At 40.0% G+C, this 22,286-nt stretch overlaps 1 protein-coding gene across 2 annotated transcripts in view; it reads left to right on the top strand.

The window, feature by feature from the left end:
- ABCD3 (ATP binding cassette subfamily D member 3) overlaps nt 1-22,286 on the top strand; it is a 76,170-nt gene that overhangs the window by 38,700 nt on the left and 15,184 nt on the right. For both annotated transcript variants that reach the window (XM_004699247.2, XM_045291801.1), the window contains 11 exons: nt 4,816-4,913; nt 5,236-5,359; nt 10,434-10,490; nt 13,482-13,624; nt 16,237-16,306; nt 18,556-18,625; nt 18,710-18,807; nt 18,925-19,016; nt 21,393-21,484; nt 21,564-21,636; nt 21,765-21,828. In XM_004699247.2, coding sequence (XP_004699304.1) covers nt 4,816-4,913; nt 5,236-5,359; nt 10,434-10,490; nt 13,482-13,624; nt 16,237-16,306; nt 18,556-18,625; nt 18,710-18,807; nt 18,925-19,016; nt 21,393-21,484; nt 21,564-21,636; nt 21,765-21,828 — 981 coding nt within the window. The remainder of the gene's footprint in view (nt 1-4,815; nt 4,914-5,235; nt 5,360-10,433; nt 10,491-13,481; nt 13,625-16,236; nt 16,307-18,555; nt 18,626-18,709; nt 18,808-18,924; nt 19,017-21,392; nt 21,485-21,563; nt 21,637-21,764; nt 21,829-22,286) is intronic.

Below are 22,286 nucleotides of genomic sequence, written 5' to 3'. Positions count from 1 at the left end.
TTGGGAAACACTACTTTTTACTGTAAATTAATAGCATAAGTTCAACCAAGAATGCAGTTTAAGATGGATTTGTAACAAAATTTCCAGGTAATAAAGAGATCTTGGTTTTGACATCAAATTAAATTGAATGTGTCAGAAATTTTCATGTGAAAAATCATGAGATAGGGGATACATTATTTGTTGACATTTTTAAAAAATATGTAAGCAGAATTATCAGTTATTGAAGGAGGCTTCCAAAGTTCATGGATGAAAAATCCATGATCTCTTATTTCCATTTTTCTAAGAACATGTTTGAAATCCTCTTTTAGATTGAGACTCAGCAAAAGACCGGAAAAGCAGAGTTGAATCTTAAGGGATTGTAGGAAATAAATAGCAACCTGCTCCAAAAGAGACAGAAATTATATTCAGGTTTATCTAGCCATAGTAAAATAATATTTATAAAGCCTACAGAAGATGATACAAAATAATGGTATAATTTGATTTTAAAAAATAAATCACCTAAATTTTAGCCTCATTTGGGGATATAACAGTATGGGAGCGCTTAAGATCTAAAGTTAAGCTAAACTATAATATGTAAAAAACAAAGCTCTATGCATAAAATGAATATTAAATGTTCATTTTACTTGTGCTTATGATATTTGAGCATTTTAAAAAAATAATGTATTTTGTAATGAGAACAATTAAGCATTTATTAAAAAAGTAACCTAATGCCTATAAAACGCACAGTGTTAAGCTCTGAGAGCTTGAATGCATGTATCCGAATGTAAGGACTGACACTCTCTCCTTCAGTCTTCTTGTGAGTTAATGTTCTGGGAAAAAGTCCATGGAAAAAGTCGCTTTTTCTTAAAGCCTCCTTGTATTTGAGGGGGAAAAAGGGAGGGGATTTGTGTGTATATCAAGGGGTATTTGTAGTTTTACAGACAACTGCTAAGATTTACCAGGTTATCTATTTCATGGTAGCGGTAAGGAATACTTTAGGACAGATTTAAGTCGGTAACAAAATTAACTACTTCTGGTTTGGCACCACCCACACTCCCACGGTCTTTGAGTTGCTTCCGACTCTTAGAGACCCTGCAGCACAAAGTAGAACTGCGCCCTGGGGTTTCTGAAGCTCTAAAGCTGTATGGAAGCAGATTGCCTCATGTTTCTGTCACGCAGTAGCTGGGGAGTTCAAACTCCTAGCTTCTTACTTCTCAAGCCAACATTTGATGCACTGAACCACCAGGACTCTTGGCCAGGTAAAGGGGTGGGGTGGATGATGCTTTTTGTACCAGACGCCCTCAGCATTTCCATTGCCAGAGGATACTCATTCTTCACATTCTGAAAGCTTATGGATTTCTAAAAGCAACGTTGAGATGAAACGAGGGAGAAAGATGCATTGGTTGAAGGAACTTCCACTAGAAAGAGGGGTGGAATAAACTCACTGCCTGGAGGAGGGCATACCCTGGCAGTAGGTTCCAGCTATATTTCTATGGCCAATCAGATTGCAAAAGTAGGAAGCTTCTTTCCCTCGCTCTTATTCTCCATTACTTACCATGTTTTTTCAGCGCACCACACGCCCTTGTAGAGAATATGTTCAGACATGGGACACACATAGGAAACTAATACATGAGTGTGCACATATGTAGTTTACTTGTGGGGGGTTGAAGGTACCCATATAATGGGCACATTATTAGCATAAAAATAGCATTTAGCATTGATGCTATCTTAAAGCTGACTCATTTAAAAAACAAAATTCTGACGTAACAATAGGAAAACATGTTTCAAACACTATTTAATGATTGACAATGCAGTCTAATGATCATCAACTAAGAAAGTATCAATCATTTTAAAGGATACATGCATACCCCAGTACTGCAACATGAACCGTTGCCATAGGAAAGATTGGTTGGGCCTCTGTTCCACCTGGTAACATAGTGCTGGTATAATGCAAAGTACCCTGAGCCTAAGTTCAGAAGAATTGGTCTCAAGTGTCAGTTTTGTAGTACATAGAGGTATGCCTCTGGTCAAGCCCCTTGCTAACTCTGCCTGGTGTCTTCATTTGAGTTAAGGTTTTCCAATTCGAAGATCTGTGAAGTAGGCTATTCTGTTAAACATAATTTTTTGTTGTTAGAATTCCATTACTAGGCAAAGTTAGATGTCTAGGGTAAGAGAAGGAAAAAGGTTGGCCATATAGAACTAAGCACTGTGGCTTTCATTGCAGTCCTTTGGTGGTACCAAGGGTTAATGCAAGGCTGGAAGCTCAAGTCCACCTAGAAGGGCCTGCAGGAAAGGCTAGGCGATCTACTTCAGAAAAACCAGCAAGTAAAAATCCCGTGAGGCACAAAGGTCCAGTCCCATTGTGCATGGTGTTATCAAGAGCCTACCCAAAGGCAATTAACAAGACCAGTTCCATAGCTTTTGATTGGATGCCAGGTCATAACAGTTTTCCTAGGCTATAAATCTTTATGGGAGCAGATACCTCTTCTCTGCCCTGTGGAGAAACTGATAGACCTTGCAGTCTAGGGTAACCTGATCATGCCACCAGGGATTCTTGCTGGGTGGATTAGGAAAGACTTTTTCGGGGAAGGTCACAACTTAGCGGAGTTCTTTGTATAAGAAACTGTTTCTGTTAGATGCCATCAATCTATTTAGATTTATAATGATCTAATCCCTCAAGACAGAGTTACACTGCCCCATAGGGGTTTTGTGACTGTAGTCTTTAATACAACAAAAATGCCAGTTCTTTTAACAGTGGAGCCACTGGGACGATGGGTTCAAGCCCCCAGTCTTTCCATTAGCAGCCAAGTGCTTAAGCTTTGTACCACCAGGGCTCCTCAATAAGAGCTGAAGATAATAAGGAAAGAGGGTTAGCCACCTAAGAACTGATGATAAGGACTTTGAAGGCTGAGTGCAGCAGAAACAAGTCTGGAGGCTGGGAACTGGAAATGAACACATCAACCTAGAGAAAAAGCTGGATTGAGATTAGCAAGTATCATATTCAGTGGAACCTTTGGTGTTGTAGTACGGAGTCAAGAGCAGGTTGAGTGGCAACTAATCACATCCCCAAGGGATTAGGACTTGTATTGCTGGCCTGTAAACACCATTTATGGATTTTAAGCAGCAGAATACAATAGTCAGATGAGTGTTTTCAATAGCTCACTTTGACTGAATTGTAGAGAATGAATTTGAGAATAGCAGTTCTCAACCTGTGGGCCGCCTGATTCATAACAGTGGCAAAATGACAGTGATGAAGTGACAGTGACAATAACTTTATGGTTGGGGTCACCGCAACATGAGGAACTGTATTCAGCGGCCTTAGCAAGGTTGAGAATCACTGCTTTAGAAGGTTTGTTGCAACACATTTGATCATGATGGTGGTAGACTAAAATCGTGGTTTGAGCGGGAAAGAAGTAGACAGGTTACAATCAGTGGGAACTGATTGGTTGGGGAGGAGGAGTCATGGGGTCATGGTTCCTGTCAAATTTACAATTTGGGCAAATCGATTAGGAAATCCATGAGTTCAGAGTTTTGAAGTAAAAGTTAACCCTTTGCAGTGGTAATTCTTTTCTGGATATGAAGAAAACATTAAATACTAAAATTAAAAATAAATTTAAATATGAAGAAAAAATGTAAATATTGTCAAAAAGGACTGTGCACAGGTTGACTGTATTTGACAATACTTAATTTTTTCTTAAAGAGGAGAGAAATTCCTTATAATTGCTGGGGGGTGGGTGTTAAATAACAATCGTAAGGAATACTAAGTAAATGATTAACTATATCACAAAAGAATACATGGATGTTTTAATGCTAGAAGAAGTCAGCCGATAGGGTCATCTGGAAACCCTTTTGTATGTTTGGCTTATCGATCCTTTGTGCTTTGTTAGGACGCCAAAAGCCAAACTCCCGTCATCGAGTCCGAGTCCGCTCTGACGGAGAGCAGCTCTGTGGCAGGGAGGACTGCCCTGTGAGTTTCGAGACTGCAACTCTTTATGGGAGTAGAAATCTCTGGCTGTCTCCTGCGGTGTGGCTGTTGCTTTTGAACTGCTGACCTTTGTTCCAGTTGGCAGCCCAACTAGTAACCTCGACACCACCAGGGAGTCACTGACGTTAAGTCAATGTGGACTCATATAGGACAGGATAAGATTTTCCCTCTGGCTTTCGAGACTCTATTTATAGGAATAGAAAGTCTCATTGTTCTCAATTGGAGTGACTAGTGGTTTCAAACTGCTTACCTTGTGGTTAGCGGCCCATCGTGTAATCTTTACTCCACCAGGCTACTAAACATTTGTATGCAAACTTGAGTTCAGAACTATGGAAGAATTATTTTTAATATGGAAAGGAGTAGATGATAGAGAGGATGATTCTATAAATCTGGAAAATAACATTCATGGCCATGAAACTTCTTAAAAAACATATGTAAATATACCATGTATACAATTCCATTGACTAGGGGTACAGTACTGACAGTAGGCAACAAGATATAACAACAAATGTAAGGACTGTTAAAAGCAGGTCTTTACTTCATTGATAGAAAGGTAACAGATTTGACTGTTTTACCCAATCCCATATGAGAATATGATATTAAATAGCATATTTGAAAATTAAGTTCCAACTAAAATTTAACAGAGGGTCTTATAGCAAGACACATTTAGTTTACTATGCTCTCCTTGTATCTTTAAGAATTCTAAGAAAAAAAAACTGCATTATATCCATTGGGCCATCAACTATAAAAATCTTAGCATTGGGGGCCCAGAAATTGATAGAACAATAAAATAAGTTTATTAAGTAGAAATGAAACAAGACCAATAACGTTTGTTTGTTTGTTTGTTTTAGATCTCTCTGGTTAATAACTTCTTGAAGTTTGGGTTGAATGAGCTCAAACTGTGCTTCCGAGTAAGACTCACTAAACACCTCTATGAGGAATATCTCCAGTAAGTGATAAGCTATTCGTATTAGCCATTTTTAAATGGAAAAGTAATATTTATGGTACTGAGATGTAGATACTTCCGTGAAAATTCCCTTAGGAAACGAAAGCATATAGGAAATACTGCTCAGCTCTTTGTATAGGCTCTTGGGTTTCCGTCAGTTGACAAACCATCCCTCGCTGCATGTGGTTTTCTCTTGTGTAAATAAGGACAATCTTTACGGCCTACATTTTGGCTCCAAACTTTTCTATTTCTGTGATTTGGATTGAGGTAAAATGTGAATGTGTGTTTCATTTTGTCTTAAAATCTTTTGTTATTTCTGTTTTAGAGCTTTCACCTATTATAAAATGGGAAACCTGGACAACAGAATAGCTAATCCAGACCAGCTGCTCACACAAGATGTAGAAAGGTTTTGTAATAGTGTAGTCGATCTGTATTCAAATCTTAGTAAGGTAAGTTTCTCTAGTGTTAAAAAATGTGTATTAGGTTGTTAAATTTTGAAGCAAATTTACATAGAATTGACTTACAGAACAACAAATAAACATTGAATTCTTTAATAAGTAAATTAGGGTTTATGTGCATTTTTATCCATTTTAGAGGTGCTTGGGCCAAGAACTGACAATGAACGCCTCATTGCCTACCAGTTTAAGTTCCAAATTCCACATTGATCACACCAGGGCTTGTTGTTAGGCGCTGTTGAGTTGGTCCTGAGTCGTAGAAACCCCACATTCAGCAGCGTGCAACACTACCCGGGTCCAGCCCCGCCGGCATAGTTGTTGCTGTGCTTGGGCCCAGTACGGTAGCTCCTGTCAGCGCTGTCTTACTGATGCTCCTCCTTTTCACCGACTGTGCTTCATGAGCATGGTGCCCTTTCCAGGGACTGCTTTCACTTCAGAAGGTGACCAAAGCACACACGATGAAGTCTTGAAAGCGTTCCTTCTAAGGAGCAGTATCTACTCATTCATCTAGCGGCCATGGTAAATTCATTACTCTTTGCCAACACCATAATTCAGGTGTATTGTTTCTTCCGACTCCCTTGTTCAGTGTCCAGCTCTCACATGCGTGTGAGGTGATTGAAAAAACCATGGCTTAAGTCAGGTGCACCTCAGTGCTCAATGTGACATCCTTGCTATTGTATGTTTTAAAGCGATCTTGCGCAGATTTGCACAATCCAGCATGTTTTACATTTTAAAACTATTTCTAATGAATTGAGTGGAGGTGTACAGAGAAAATTTATTTCGTTAAAAAATTCATGCACATTTTGTTTCATGTCATTGATTGCAATCCCCACAACATAACATCGCCTAGCCCCTGTGTATCCTATTTCCATGTCTTCTCCTTTCTAAACCCTTCCTGCCTTCTGGACTTTGTCCTTATGCAAATGCTTCTCTTTTGCGCTCAAATGGTTGATTATTCTAAGGAAGCTATACCTTTCTAGTGTTATAGACATGTCTTCTCACTGGCTGATAATTGAACTGTAGTGGTAAGTTCACTTCCAGGCTTGAATGACTGCAACCACAGTCTTGGGGATTCTGCCAGTTTATCTGGTCAATAAGCTCGGTCTTTTCCATGATTTTAAGTTTTGTCCCCACTCTTTGATCCCTTTCAGAGTGGTCATTAGCGTAGCCAGACTTGCTGGCTTTCGTGAGTGGAGCTTCTATGGGCGTCGGTTATGGGTTTATGTGAAATGAAGTCCTTGAGAGCATCAGCATTTGCTGCAGTTACCATGCTGTGATAGGGTTTTTGGTCTCTGTAATGTAAGTTGATTTGAGGTGTGGAGTATGTTGAGCACACTGAAGGGCGCAGTGTTGGATCTTTTATCAGGAAATGCTTCAAGTCTTCCCTTTTAGGCGGCAGGGTTGTGTAATCTGTGTCTTGCAGGTTGTTAATGATTCTCCAATCCTGATGCTATTTTCTTCGTATCATCCAGCTTTTGGAATTATTTGTTAAGCATATAGATGGAATAAACCGAACCAAACTTGCTGGCTTTAAGTCAATTCTGACACACAGTAACCCTATAGGACAGAGTAGAACTCCATATGACTGTCAAGGCTGCAAATCTATATGGAAGCAGACTGTCACCTCTTTCTCCTACAGAACAGCAGGTGAGCTTGAGCCACCAACCTTTAGGTTGTCAGCAGAAAACTGACCTCCATACCAAAGGGCTCCTTATAAATTAAAAAGGATGGTGAAGGGATAACGACCCTGATGCATACACCTTTCCTGGTTTTAAACCACCTATTATCCCTGTGTTCTGTTAGAAGGACCACCTTTTGATCTTGCAAAGGTTCCCCGTGAGCACAATGAAGGGTCCTGGAATTCCCATTCTTAATAACCATATCCATCATTTGTTAAGATCGCGGTCTCCGTCCAGTTAAATGTATTTGCACAGTCCCAGGAACTCAAGTAAAGCTTTTTGTTCTCAGCTTTTAGTCAAGATCCATCCGACATCAGCAGTGATGGCCCTTCTTCCGTGTCCTCTCCTGAATCTGCCTTGAATTGCTTTTGAATTATGTTCATCAAAATTTCGTTTGCTTATGATATTAATGATGCTGTTTTAAAATTCCTCCTTTCTATTAGCTAGCCTTTTTTTTTTAATGGGCACAAATAATGCCCTCCTACCTGCCTATTTCTCTGCTTTTTTTATACCTACATCTTCAAAATTCAGAACATTTCCACAAGATATTAGTTTATCTCATAAGTTCTCTAATTATGTACTTTTCGTTTGCAGAATATCTCAATGTTCTTGATTATGATAATGGACCATAACTCTTCCTTTTTTCTTCGTACTGATTTCCTCAGTTCTTGTCTGTCTTACCATCCTTAGAGTCTGTGCTGTATAGTCTTCTCATGAAGCCAGTGTCTTTGCCATGGCCTCCTGGCCTGACTAAACATGTGGTGAGCAAGTTCAAGATCATCTACCCAGCATTTCTTCCCTCTTCATCAGAGATACTCCGCTTTCCACTCCAAACTACATGGTTGCCCTTGGCCTCGGTGGGAACTTATCTCAAATTGGACCAATTTTAGTGTCTTCACTTTTGATCTCACTTGAATCAAATATTCAGTCTTGGAGCAAAAAAATATACACTTGACTCAAATAGGAATCCTTCTGCTTCAACTAACTGGGTGGAAGAAAATGGGCAATTCTTAGAAAAGTGATAGGTAATACACGGAGAGTGTCCTCCCCACACCCCCCAAACACACACTACTAGGGTCTCATGGTACTTTATGCCAACCTTTCTTTTTTATTTTGCTCTCCAGAGCCTTTGCTGACTGATCTAAACTAAAGGAACTTTAACAACTGCAGACAGATCAGTAATTGGGCTTTCTTTTTGATCCTCATTAAAATATTTTGAAGTTTGATCTGTGTGTGCTGGTTGGCAAGGATGTATATATAAAATGTTTTTATAATTCCATAGACATAATGAGTTATTCTCTTATCTTGACACTTAAGTATTCTTTACATCAGTTGATAGCTCAGGTATTGTTACATCTGCAATAGGGAAGAATATTAACAATTAATTGTAGTGGTACTCATGTACCATAGTGGGCTTCCTAGTTTATACATCTAATTGTTTAAACTCTTTACTTAAATTACCAGTCATCATTTTTTGTCAATAACTTTTAAGTGTACTTGAATTTTATATCTAATAAAAAAGCCAAAAAGGCTCATCTTAGGACAACCCAATTATCAAGCCAAACCTTCTATTCTAATAATGATTATAATGATGATGCAGCTATTAGAAAGGATATATGAGGATATATCCAAAAATATTGCTACTAAATCCTAGAAACCTTTACTAAAACTATGAAGACATGAAGCTGCTGCTCCATCTCGGGGTAGGTCCTTCTGAAGCCAGTGTCTCCGGTTCTTGGACCTTTCCCAGAGAAGTGTGCACTCGTTGTTTGTACCGTGTTGAAATGGTAGTTTGGGCAGCTTCAAGAGACTCCAGTTGCGTTCCTTTTTAACCATCTTTGAGTTTGGGGAACAAAAAGACGTCGCAAGGGGCAAGACCCGGCTCATTGGTGGAAAGGGGAAGGTTTTCCAATGATATTCTTCTGGGACCAGTATTAAGCACAGAAGCATGATTGTGATGGGAAAAAAATTTCTCATCCCGACTTTCTAGACTCTTCTACCACTAGTAGTACTGTTTTCAATTTTCTGAAAACTTCTTCCATAGAAGCCCCCACGATTGTGTGTGTCCTTTGAGTAAAATCTGGCGAGTACACCTTTGGAATCCTCCAATACAGAAAGTACAGTTAGTTCTCCTCTCTGCTGTGATTTCACTGGCCCAGCAGATCCCCATGGAAGCCACTGCTTACTTGATCCTTGCTTTCTGGATTGCATCGGTAAATCCAGGACTTGTCTCCACAAGACCAGCTTTCTCTGGATTAAAATATTAGAAAGATCAGAGCTTTTGGAACTAGCTGATCGTTGTGCAACACATTGGGCATCATTGAGGTGAGAGCTCAAGATGCGCAACTTTGTGATCCTGTGGTATCAGTGGTAATTAATAGATTTCTCCCACCGTTTTTGTGGACTCCAACCCCAGTTTCTCCTCTTTGTCTTTACTGTGGTTGGTCTTCTCACTCTTGGCTTACCTCCTAAAACAGTTGCTCCACCTGGAAACTTACTTTATTGTGGGACAGCATTCTGTAAACTTGCCACAGAGTTTGTGTTTTGGGAAGATGTTCACTTACATTTTGTTTAGAATCTAGTATTAGCCCTGACTTCAATACCATTCATTTTTCATGGCACAAAAAGCACCCCTTTTGGAAGGCACTGTAATGAGACGAAGGTGAACGTTACTGAGAGAACTTGCCTGCAGACATGCACTGACGGCAGAGACCTCTTCTACACGTTTTGCTTGGAATAAACTGGTGTTTATCTCAACTCTGACCCTAGTGTAAACACAGTGTGAGTTTCTTGAGAAACACTTCAAAATATGTGCAGCTGATACTGCATCACTCGAATTGTCTCCATGTGTTAGGGGTACTATGCTAGTATATTATTTTAGTTCTAGAACATTCAGTTTGATATCAGAAGACTCAGATTCAATGCCATTGTTTCAGTGCACGAATGTGAGAAAATTACAAAGTTAAGCACATTTAGAGCAGGATGAGCCTCTCGTTTTATAGGTGATGATACAGAGAGACCGGACAAGCTGGCAGCAGATTTGAGGTGACACAGGTTATTTTATTCAGTGTCTTTATGCTATATCGAGAAATTATCAACTCATAATGATTAATTATTCCTCTAGCATTTTGGGTAGATGAGAAGTGGCAAATGTGTTTCCCACTTGATGTCAGTAGACATGATTCAGGCTTTCTCCATGTTGTTTCTTGAGGACAGGAACTGTCCTTACATATTCCTGTTCTAAATATGATCCCAGTATGTTTTATACTACGGGAGCTCTGCATGTTGAAAATCGTGTGCTAGATGTCCAGCATCATTTTGTGTTAAACATATCAGCTACCTGTCTAGTTCTTTAGTTTTCATTCTGTGTTTTAATATTTATTTTACAGCCATTTTTAGACATAGTTTTGTATATCTTCAAATTAACAAGTGCAATCGGAGCTCAGGTGAGTTGACATTTATCTTAAATTACTGTAATGCTATATTACAAATCACTTGATTTATAAGCATGTTTGTGAATTTAAAGAATATGTTTTCACCTAATATGTCAGTAAAATCTGACTGTGTAATATAGCACACCTTTCTCACAGCCATCAGACCAATTTTGACTCTTGATGGCCCTGTAGAGCAGCGTAGAACTGCCCTGGGCTTTCTGAGACTGACTCTCGATGGGGTAGAAAGTCTCGTCTTTCTCCTGGCGTCAAATGGTACGATACTAGAAACTTATAAGGGAATTCCAATTTGACTTTCTGATTTTCATTAAGTTAGTTACATAGAAAATGTTTTGATGTAAATATCAGAAGTGCTTAAGAATTGAAAATAGGTTGCAGTAATGTCTAAAAATAGATTTCAAAACAGGTTTTTAAGGAAAAACCCAACCCAACCCACTGCCGCTGAGTCGATTCCAACTCCTGTCCACCCTGTACGGGGTGCTTGAGGCCTCTGTAAATCGTGAAGGGAGCAGACAGCCTCATCTTTCTCCCACAGAATCCAGCCTTGCAGTCCGAAGTCCAGTGCTTGCCCACTAGTGGCACCAGGGCTTTTTAAAGGAGCAGGGATAATGCCTTTAAAATGTGATTCCAGATTGAAGACTATTATATAATAATTTAAATGGTTGACTATCCCATGAATCCTAACACCCTTGTTTTCTGATATGTGGTGATAAGAATGATCTTTAAATTTTCTTTCAACTTTCTTATTGAAATTAAGTTTTAGTAACTCAGTGTGTAATATTGCTATATATTTATAACCAACCATATAATAGCCAAGCTATTTTAGGTTTATATGTGTATGTGTGTATAAATTACTGAGTTGTTTACTAAATAAATGCTGGATTTTGCTGCTTTCCAAAATACTGATGAAGACACTCTTTTATACATATTTTTTTAAAATCTGTCTTCTTATTCTTATATTGTCCTGTGATTGAAGTTAGTCATTCTTATAGGTTCTTTTTAATTGGTAGACCTTGTTCCTCTAATCCAGTGGTTCTCAACCTTCCTAATGCTGCGACCCTTCAATACAGTTCCTCATGTTGTGGTAACCCCCAACCATAAAACTTTTTGTTGCTACTTCATCACTGTAATTTTGCTACTGTTAAGAATCGGGTGACCCATGTGAAAGGGACGTTCAATCCCCCCCCCCAAAGGGGTCGCGACCCACCGGTTGAGAACCACTGCTCTAATCCCTGTGCCAGAATATATTTATAGTACCTATTACATTTTCATAATGCTCCCACAAATTTCTATTACCAGACTGTATTTTTAGAATGTAGAGACCATGTTTTAATATCTCTTTGGCCCATACTTACACTAGCTTTTGAAATGCATTCAATAATCATATTTTATATACAACATACGTTTTTGCTATCCAGTAGGAATAAAAAGATGAATAGCAGTTAAAGAGGGAGATTGTATGTCTAATAAAATAAAAGACTGAATATTTAGTGCCTAGAAGATTTGGAGGTGATATTTGAGGAGGTGCTTTGGGGAGGATGGTAGGCTTACCAGACAGAACAGTAACCTCATTGGATGGCATGTTCAGAGAGCGACAGTTCTGCATGACAGGTAATATTTCCAATGTAAGGATAAGGAAAGGCTCTGTCATAGGCTTAGAAAGGCGAGCTTGAAGCTTCTGTCTTGGTGTGGTCAACAGGCGATGATGCCACTTATCATATGAGAAGGTACAACAGGAAAGAAGCAAGATATCCTGGAAGAGAAGGCCACGGAGTCGTGTTGACAGCGGAGCTTGCGGCATCTGTAGAGCAGTCCAGTAAAGATGCTCAGTATTTATGAAAGAGCATCAAAAAGCTAATGGAAAAATGGAATTCAGAGATAATGGAATTTTCCTATGAACTTTTGGAAAAACCCTTCATATTTTTGAAACACTATATTAGGTTCAAAAGGGTAATGGAAATGGAGATAAAAATTTGGGATAAGAAATCTAAGGGGGAAAAAAAAGAAATCTAAGGAAAGACTTTCAGAGAATATTAACACCGGAGGGAAAAAACCCTATAGCCCACTCCCATGAAGTTGATTTTGACTCACGGTGACACTACAAAGGATCGTCCTTTTGTTTTTTCTTTTGAGAGTGTACTTAAAAAAATCATTTTATTGGTGGCTTGTACAGCTCTTATCACAATCCATCCATCCATCCATTGTGTCAAGCACATTTGTACATATGTTGTCATTATCATTCTCAACATTTTCTACTTAATCCCCTTATATTAGCTCATTCCCCCCCACCCCCTCATGAACCCTTGATAATTTATAAATTTTTATTTTTTCACATCTTACACTGACCACTGTCTCCCTTCACCCACTTTTCTGTTGTCCTTCCCCTTCTCTTCCTGGTATGGCTACTCTCATTACTGGTCCTAAGGGGTTTATCTGTCCCGGATTCCCTGTCTTTCCACCTCTTATCTGTACCAGTGTACGTGCTCTGGTCTAGCCGGATTTGTAAGGTAGAATTGGGGTCATGGTAGTGGGGCAGGGAGAGGAAGCATTAAAGAACTAGAGGAAAGTTGTGTGTGTCATCAGTGTACAAAGGTCTTTCTGGGAGCAGACATCTTCATTTTTCTCTGGCGGAGCAGCCAGTGGACTTGAAATACTGACCCAACATCAGCTCCACCAGAGCTCATTAACACTGAAAGAGAAGGTGGAAAAGATGTCTGAGAACTATTGTCCAGTCTTAGAACAGATTTTTTTTTTCCTTTCTTGGAACAGAAGAGTGCTAAACACTAGAGAAAAGATAGGACTAAGGGAGTGGTTCAGAGCTTTTAGGTGAGCAGATACAGGGGAACTAGGGGTCAGACTGCAGTGGTTAGAGGTGAGTAAGGGGGAAATAAAAGTAGAGAGGCCCAGGATGTGTTTCTTCTTAAGAATTGTGTAAGTTTGCATATAATGAATTTATTATGATATGCTTTCTACCAATAACAATAGGGCCCAACCAGTATGATGGCCTACTTGGTTGTCTCGGGGCTATTCCTAACTCGACTTAGAAGGCCCATTGGCAAGATGACGATAACTGAGCAGAAGTATGAAGGTGAATATCGATATGTTAATTCCCGGCTCATCACAAACAGGTGAGGAAAAAAATGAATTAAAGCCATGCAGAGAGTTATTCTGTACCAGTGTATATGTTTAGTGTGCATGTCTGTGTATTTGCCTGCTTTGAAAGTATACATTATGAAGGATATTAATTTTATAAAGTTGTAACTGTCCACGTTTCTAGCTCCCTCCTTTTTTTGCTTGCTGTGTAATGTACTGTGTCACATCTTTGTATCTTCTATATGTTTGTTAATTTCTCCTAATTTTCTGTTAATTTTATTTTAAACATAGCCAAAATATAAGTGAAATTAAAGATAATTTGCAATATTGCTTCAAAGAAAGTGTCTCAACTTATCTACACATTTTTATTTTGAGATGGTGTTTGAAATACTCAGTAAGTAGCTCACAGATAAGAATCTTGTCAAACTAGTTTCAAAATCTACTTTCTTTAATCTGTTACATATTATATGACTTTCAGCAAGTTATTCATAGCCTCACATATTTACACTATGTAGATAACCTAGGGTTTTTGAGATTAAGCATGATACTATGTAAAAAAACTGGCTTACACAGTTTTCTACATGTAACAGATGCTCAATAAATTTTCTCACCCCAAAAGGTCATTGCTCTTTAAGCCTTAAGACATTTTGAGGACTCCGATAATTGCAGCGTGGTAACCTTGTGGGGTAGTTCTCTGTCCTTTAGGGTCACTGTGAGTTGGAATCAACTTAAAGGTCATGGGTAGAACTTGGTGTATTAGTTAGGAAAGAGTGTTTCTTACACTGAAGTCCTCCCCACTGAAGGTCTCTGTCATTGTACCAAGGAATATGTGAAACAGGATAGATGTACATGATGCATCCTTATGTAAAGCCAGTTTTCCTAGAAAGAATTGAACTGGGAGATACCTTTTTATGATGAAAACTATGTGGTAGAAAATGTTAGCATAGACTCTAAAAGTCACACAGGGACAAAAAGAGACTTGGAAATGGTGAAGGCCCTTTCAGCTGTGCCCTCTAGACTTGTAGTGTAAATATTTACTCTCCTCTGCTGTAAGAGGTACTGCCAGGAAGATTTTCATCATACCGATGGAGTGGCAGGAAAGGCTACAGACTTTAGGCCCAGATTAGAGTCATAATTTCAACTCCTTCACTTGTTAGCTGTGTGACTTTGGCAAATTTACTTAGCTACCCAGAGCTGTTTGTTTATCCATAAAATGTTCTCTTTTCTTGCGAAGGCTCTTGAGGCTACCAGCAACAGACTCAATGAAGCCATTTCGAGAAAAGGGAGGTTGTTGTGCTGATGAGGCTGGGGGGTGCGTCAAGGAATGAGTGTGCCCCGCGAGCCTGTACTGTGAGACTGCCAGGCTTTAGCCCACTGTCCTGATGTTTTAAAGACCGCGTGCCACCACATCACTGCCTGTCTTTTTCTAGCTGTTTCCCCATCCTCCCCATCTCTGGGTTTGCATTTCAGCTTGTGACCCATCTGCAACTCTGTCCCGGCCCCATGAATATCACAGCAATTCCCTCCTGTGTCTTATTTCACATTCCTGTGCACTGGGTTCAGCCTGTGTAGGCATCGGTTGCAGCCCACTCTGGTCAAGCCAGGTGCTCTCATCCACTGTGCTGTGTAGACCACTGCCGTCCAGGGGCGCAGGCAGAGGCCACCCCCAGAAACCAGGCAGGCCTCATAAAACCTGACTAACATTCCTGTCCAGCAGCAGTAAAGGTAGGATTAAAGATTATATATGCAAAGCGTCTGTCGTAATTCCTAGGATTTTGTAGATGTTTAGTAAAGGTGGCTCATTATTTACTATAGGTTATTTAACAAAAGAGGTGGTTTCCTCCTTTAAGTGAGCTTCATGTGCCTTAGGAGCAATGATTATTTCAATAAAAAATTATACATGTAGATTTTTCTGAAGGGGAAGATAATATCCAAAAAGTGGGAGGAAAAAGGAAGGAAGGAAAGAAGAAACAAACAAACAGAAGGGTCGGGGTGGGAGGCAGGAAATGGCAAACTATTAAGAAATTTGATAGGCTGAATGAAAAATGATCTGGAAACAAAATATCTTATCCATAAACCTTCCCCTAGTTCAGAATTTTTAAAAGTATGCACCAGAGATTACAAGTAAATATAATGAACCTTACTCTAATATCTCAAACAAATATCAGTATACCGTTCATTAAGCCAGGCAGAAATATTACTTCCTCCTCTTTCCCCATTTCTCTCAAAATTGAAAGGGAGTTATGTACTTTTCTTCAGTGCTTTCACATTTGACACTAATTAGATGACATTTCAAGGCTGTAAACTCTTTTTCTCTCCATTCTCCCCTACAAAAACCATGTGTATCAGATGCCTTTAGAACCACTGGCTTTGTGGTGATGTAACCAGCTTGCTTTCTGATCAGAGGATGCTCAGCTCCCTAATCAGTCACCACAACCAGGAGTAAGCGCTCACTGACTCAGCAGTGCAGAGAGCAAATCTGAAGTGGAAGACATTATCCAAGTAGAAATGTGTGTGTGTAGTTCACAAAGATTAACTCTTCAACTTTATGTTTAAAAAATCTGACCATTATCACACGTTGTATTATAATGATTTTCTCAAGTTTAGGTATTATTAAAATTAATTGCTAATTTCTTTTCCTTAATAGTGAAGAAATAGCCTTTTACAATGGAAATAAACGAGAAAAGCAGACAATCCACTCAGTCTTCCGAAAACTGGTAAGAAGAATACTAGTCTTGAAGCACACATGTTTAGGGAAAGGTTTTCTTAGCCTGTGCCACAATGTGAAGACATAAAAGTCTTTAAGATACTTATTTTTAATTAGTTATAAAATATTTTAATAAAAATATTTTAAGTTAAAATATGAGATTAATATTATTGTGTCAATATAATAAGTCAGTGGTAATTGGTGAATTCATTAAGATAATCTTCAGGCTATCTTAAACATTTTTTAAACTTATTTTGCTATTCTTGAACTATTCACAGCATAGCATACCCAGTTTCTACAAGTTCAATTCAGTGGCATTGATTATATGCTTTGTTTAGCATATTTTTAAAGAGGTTCCATGAGAGTCTTTTGTAGTTATAAATGTACAAATTGTTGTATTCCCACAGAGAGAATTTGCTCTTTTAGCTATTGAGATAACCCAGTGACACATATTATTTACTGCAAGGCACACTTTTTCTGTAAAATAACGAAGTATGTTGGACTTTTGTGGCCCATACAATTTCTTTCCCAGTGTCCCACTTTGTGAAAGTAGCTACAAACATGTGGATGAGTGGTTTTAACTGTGTTCTAATGAGATGTTTACAGAAATAACCACAGGCTAGAATTTGACTGTTGACCATTATTTGCTGATCCATGGTACAGAGTATGAAAATTGTGCTTTGTATAAATGATACACCATTGTTTGTTTACTCGTCACTTCAAAAATTTGAATCCTATTAACGTTATTCATTACTCAGTGCCTAAATTTAGAGTGCCAGTTAGGAGCTAGTGCTTTTTCTAGGGGCCACTGATACAGTGATAAAAATGGCAGGCAAAATTCTGCCTTTAGGAAATTCACATTTTCGTAGATGCCTGTAAAACTGAATACAGATTTTAGATGATTACAGAGATTAAAGAAGTTGCCATTTTACATCATTTCGGGAATTAGGTTTTTTGCCTTAATAACATGACTGATCTTTCTGATTTTTAAAATCCTCTCTAATACATGCATTTAAGATAATTTTCCAGAACAGTGCCATTTACCAGTTTGCTCATCACGTAGCTTGCTTATTTTCAACCTTCTGGTTTCAGCCCAAATGTGTTTTTGAGGTCTGGCATCTCTGATTAATCTACCAATTACTCCTGGTCATCAGACTTCTTTAAAAGCATAGATTTCAACCTGTCATTATCTTATTTACTTATGCGTTTGCCTCCTTCACTAGCGTGTAAGCTCTGTGAACTTGTGTAGTTTATTCAGTACTGTATCTTTATCATGAGCGCAGTCGCTGGCACATGGGTTTCATCAAATAAATGTAGTAGGTTGTTTTTTTTTTTAGATACAGGGAATACTAAGGCCCACCTTCCAGGTAATCAGAAATTTTACATTTTAGTGGAAGAGACAGTAAATATGTGAACAACTGTATATTTATGTAATTTCAGGTGATAAGTTCTGTGACCAAAAACCAAACAGGAGAAAGGAGTAGAATATGATAGGGCTGCAGTTGCTTTTGTCCATGATGGCCACGTGGTCTTTGTCAAGGAGACGGTGCAGGAGGAAGTCCTCCCGAGTGTGCTGGCAAGTCTTCCTGGCAGAGGACCCAGAGGCGGGCCTGAGGCAGGCCCTGCTGGAGGAGCAGTGGTAGCTCTGTGAGCAGGGCGAGACTGAGCCTGTGCCCAGATCCTACAGGGCCTTGACACGCTCATAGATGAGAAACTGGGGAATACTAAACATCCCGAATATGAAGCATTTTTAGGCTTGTGTTTTTGAGGTAAGGTATGTTGATTAAAGTTTTAGACTTTGGCTGTTTAGTATGGAGTAACACTGGCATTCCGTTCAGATTGGGTGTGGGTTAGTGGATTAGCGAAAGTAGAGGCCAGGTGCACTGGGTGCCACTCCACATAGCTAGTACTCCATCCAGTTCACTCCTCCCTCCGTTCTTCTTCGGCTGATTAGTCTGCGATTATGTCTCCGGTAATATTGTGAGTACAGTGGCCTGGCGTTGCTACATACATGGGAGACCACATTACTAAAATTCGTTATGTAATTTTCACTCTGCATAAAAATGGTTTTTAAGTTATGAAGCTTGGCTTCTGCTTAGCATTGTGCTCAATGAAGTGTGATACACAATATAGCAAGAAATGGTAGGCACTCCGTTACTATGTGTTGAATCGTAACAGTTTGTTTTTTCTCGCTGGCAGATTCATGTAATTTTCTATCTGTGAAAAAAGTATGTATGTCTTGCCCTTGCTTCCTGTCAGGTGGAGCACCTGCACAATTTCATTTTGTTCCGGTTCTCGATGGGCTTCGTCGATAGCATAATTGCCAAATGTGAGTATGATCGGAGCGCGATAGAGGGCTGAGCCCGGGGGAGGCAGACGCTGCTCACGCCGTGCGTCCCGCCCTCTGTTTCAGACTTCGCCACTGTCGTTGGATATCTGGTTGTCAGCCGCCCTTTCCTCAATCTGGCGCACCCGCGGCATCTCCGGAGCACGCACTCCGAACTTCTGGAGGTAAAATGGTGACAACGGTACTGATGATGACTCAGGACAATTACAAGCACAAACGCTATTATCGCATAGTTTTTAATTCTTAGAGAGGTTGGAAGCTGACGTCTCTCTCTCTCCTAGGATTACTACCAAAGTGGAAGAATGCTCTTACGGATGTCTCAAGCCCTGGGGCGCATAGTCCTGGCTGGTCGTGAAATGACAAGATTGGCTGGGTAAGATTAGTAAGAGGAGGGCCGTAAAGCCTTATCTTCAACCATGGCGCCCAGTCGCGGTGGAGCTCAGAGGGCAAGGGGAGCGTCATCCGCAGTCCAGGAAGCGGAAGTATCCGTGTTTTCCTGAGACAGCCAGTTCTGAGTGCTTCCCCAGCTTTGTTCCATGGACACTGGGGCTGGACAAGCTGGGAGATGTCCAAGCGTGGCAGTTTCTTAATGCTCAGTAAATTCGATTAATGAATAGAATTGAATTCATTTTTTCTCCCACCATAATTTTCCTCCTTAGCTCTTTCATACTAGCAACCTAGCAAAATAAATCGATAAGCAGGAAATTGCTGTTAATGAAAAGAAAGTAAGAAAAGCCAGGTTGAGGATAAGCCACAAGTATTGCTTCTAGAGTTCTAGCTCTGCCATGCCAGGGTGTTCCCAAAGAAAACACGTTTAGATGTGTCTCTTCAATCAGCGGATAGCGGCGGACAAGTTCCCTCTCTCGTTCAGTTGTTAGTCTAACCCAGGAGCCTTCACAGTCAGAGCAGTGGCTTGGGAGGGGATCTGTTGGGTCAGTGATATTCAAGGAGAAGAGGTCAGCGGGGAAGGTGATGGTGGTGGTTTGGGGGCACTTCACCATTGTCTCGGGGGAGACAGGGTAATCACGAGGGCTTACCGTAAAGAAGTTTTAACAAAATTGAAAACTGCCCCGGTGGGAAACAGGCCAGGAAAGTTGCCCTGAGGAGTTTTTGCGTCATGACCATGCGTGTGCTCGTTCTTGAGTTCTTAAGGGCCGTCCTAGGAGAAGCTCACTGGAAAACCTTCTCCCTTCCACCCTACAGTCCTGATCGTTCCTCTTAAGACTTCTCGTGGTTCCCAAAACTCCTAAGACTATTTCAAAGGATCATAATGTGAGTCCCCCCTGATACCAGAACTGCTGTTTGATGGGGTGTAAACGGAAGAGGTAAAGAAAGGGACACGCTGCCCTCGCCAGTGCCTACTCCTAGAGGGAGCTGTGTCAGGAAGCAGCGCCACGGTTCTGTGTTTGATTCAGGAAGGTTGTTGGGCTCAGCCTTGCACTGTGGGATCTGTGGGTACAATTGTAAATGTGTTCATGCAGTCTGGCAGTAAAATTGTTTTTACGTTATGCATTGGAATAAAATCTTCCAGTATTTCAGGCCCTAATAGAAAGATTGTATAGTCTGGTATGAAACAGGAGCCCTGGTGGATTACATATGGCTACTAACCACAGGGTCAGCCCTTGGAAACCAGCAGCCACTCTGCGGGAGGAAGAGGAGGCTTTCTGTTCCCGTAAAGATGTACAGTCTTGGAAACCCACAGGAACACTTCTACCCTGCTGTATGGGTCGCTCTGATTCATAATTGACTCATCTGCAGGGTGTTTTTCTAGAAGGGCATGAAAAAACCACCCTGGGGTACCATAAGGGTCAGGTGCTCTGTAACTTGAAGAAATTTGATGACTTAAGATCTCCCCGAGCCTTTTGACTCGTCGTCGTCTTTATATTTCCTCGAGCTCCTTTACTGCCGTGTTCTCCCCCCCCCCCCCCCCCCCCCCCCCCCCCCCCCCCCCCCCCCCCCCCCCCCCCCCCCCACCCCCCCCCCCCCCCGCGCGCGCACACACACACACACCGCCTTAAGTTTCCATGCTAACCGTCTATCCAGCTGCTGTCACTTTTGTTAAAGCCTTTACAGCTCCTGATTTATGAGTGGTTTGTGTTTCTTTAGAAGGTTTCTACATGTTACCCACAAAGAATTTTAGTTTTCTTCTTCGATGCAGATTGCTTTTCTTTTGACCATCGTGTCATTCTTACAGTCATCAGTCTCATGACATTACTTTTTAGTTGTCTTGCTTGCAATAATAAATTCCATCTAAAAATACTTCATCTTCTCCCCTCTTAAGGCCAAGAAAGAGAGGAGTCCTTCAAATTCACAGGTGTTTGCAGAATGGCAACTTGTACTGGGTATTCATATAATAAATGCCTTCCTTAGATTGCCTCTGAAGATCACGCCACAAGAACTCAAGTGTATATTTCCTGCGTCCACGGAGTGTATTAGTCCTTCAGTATCCATTAGAAATTTCCAAAAAGTTCCAGTAGTTAACAGCCTGCTTGACATGCCGAAATGAAGTTATCTGTTAGGCGGGATCCTACGAAATCTCTGTCCTTATACCTGCGCTCTTGCTCTTCTACCAAAAGTAATGCTTAAAATGTGCACACTGCCATCAATGCTGTGCGTGTGAGGTTTGCGTCAGGTTATTTAATTTGAACAAAAATAGAATCTTAAGAGCTTCCGTTTAGGTTTGTATGAAATTAAAGATAAGGGTAGTCTTTGAAGTGTTGATTATGGTTTCTTCTCGTTTTAATTTTAGTTTTACTGCTCGGATTACAGAATTAATGCAAGTGCTAAAGGATTTGAATCATGGCAAATATGAGCGTACCATGGTCTCTCAACAGGAAAGGGGTAACTATGAATGTATGAGGCCACGATCTTATGTCTTCACCGGCATGATGTGATGCTGAACACTTATTTTCCATTTAAGGTATTGAAGGACCACAAATCATTCCCTTGACACCCGGGGCTGGAGAAATCATCAACGCAGATAACATTATAAAGTATGTCCAGAACAAGTTCTTCAGCACTTCTAGCAAATGTTGATTTGACTTTGAGCCTTTCTTATTTAGTTTACATTTGCTTAGTGTTTAATGTAAAACCTGCCCCCTTTTAATTTCTTTTTCTGTAGGTTTGATCATGTTCCTTTAGCAACGCCAAATGGAGATGTCTTGATCCGGGACCTTAATTTTGAAGTAAGTGCTTGAATGGTCACACAAAAGCTTTATTCATCTTCCAACTGAGAACTAGGTTCAAATTCTTAAAATAATTTTAAGGCTTGACTTACTTTCTAAATGCACAGAATTACTTAAAAAAACAAAACAAACTAAGTCTTTGTAGAAACTTAGTTTTCTCACTTGACAGGACTTTAAAATTTGAAATATAATTACAATAATCCTACTGTCTGCCAAAGCAACAACAAAACAAACCTATCAAAAACTATAGAAGATAGAGGTAATTTGAATCTCTTGTTTAGAATAAAATATTTGAACATGAAATATAATTTTAGTCTGTTTAAATTTTTTTTAAAAAATCTTTCTTTTGGCCTTGTTTGGACTCCATAGGAAGATCCTACCATCCCTGTCATTGAGTTGATTCGACTCATAGCAACCCTGTTTGACAGAGTAGAACTGCCTCTGGGTTTCGGAGACTG

Source organism: Echinops telfairi, unplaced genomic scaffold, assembly GCF_000313985.2.
Source record: "Echinops telfairi isolate 266 unplaced genomic scaffold, ASM31398v2 ScPeMD7_443;HRSCAF=831, whole genome shotgun sequence".
In the NCBI taxonomy this organism is placed as follows: Eukaryota; Metazoa; Chordata; class Mammalia; order Afrosoricida; family Tenrecidae; genus Echinops; species Echinops telfairi.
The sequence above is the reverse complement of the archived record's forward strand: the minus strand, read 5'-3'. Positions and strand labels throughout refer to the sequence as shown.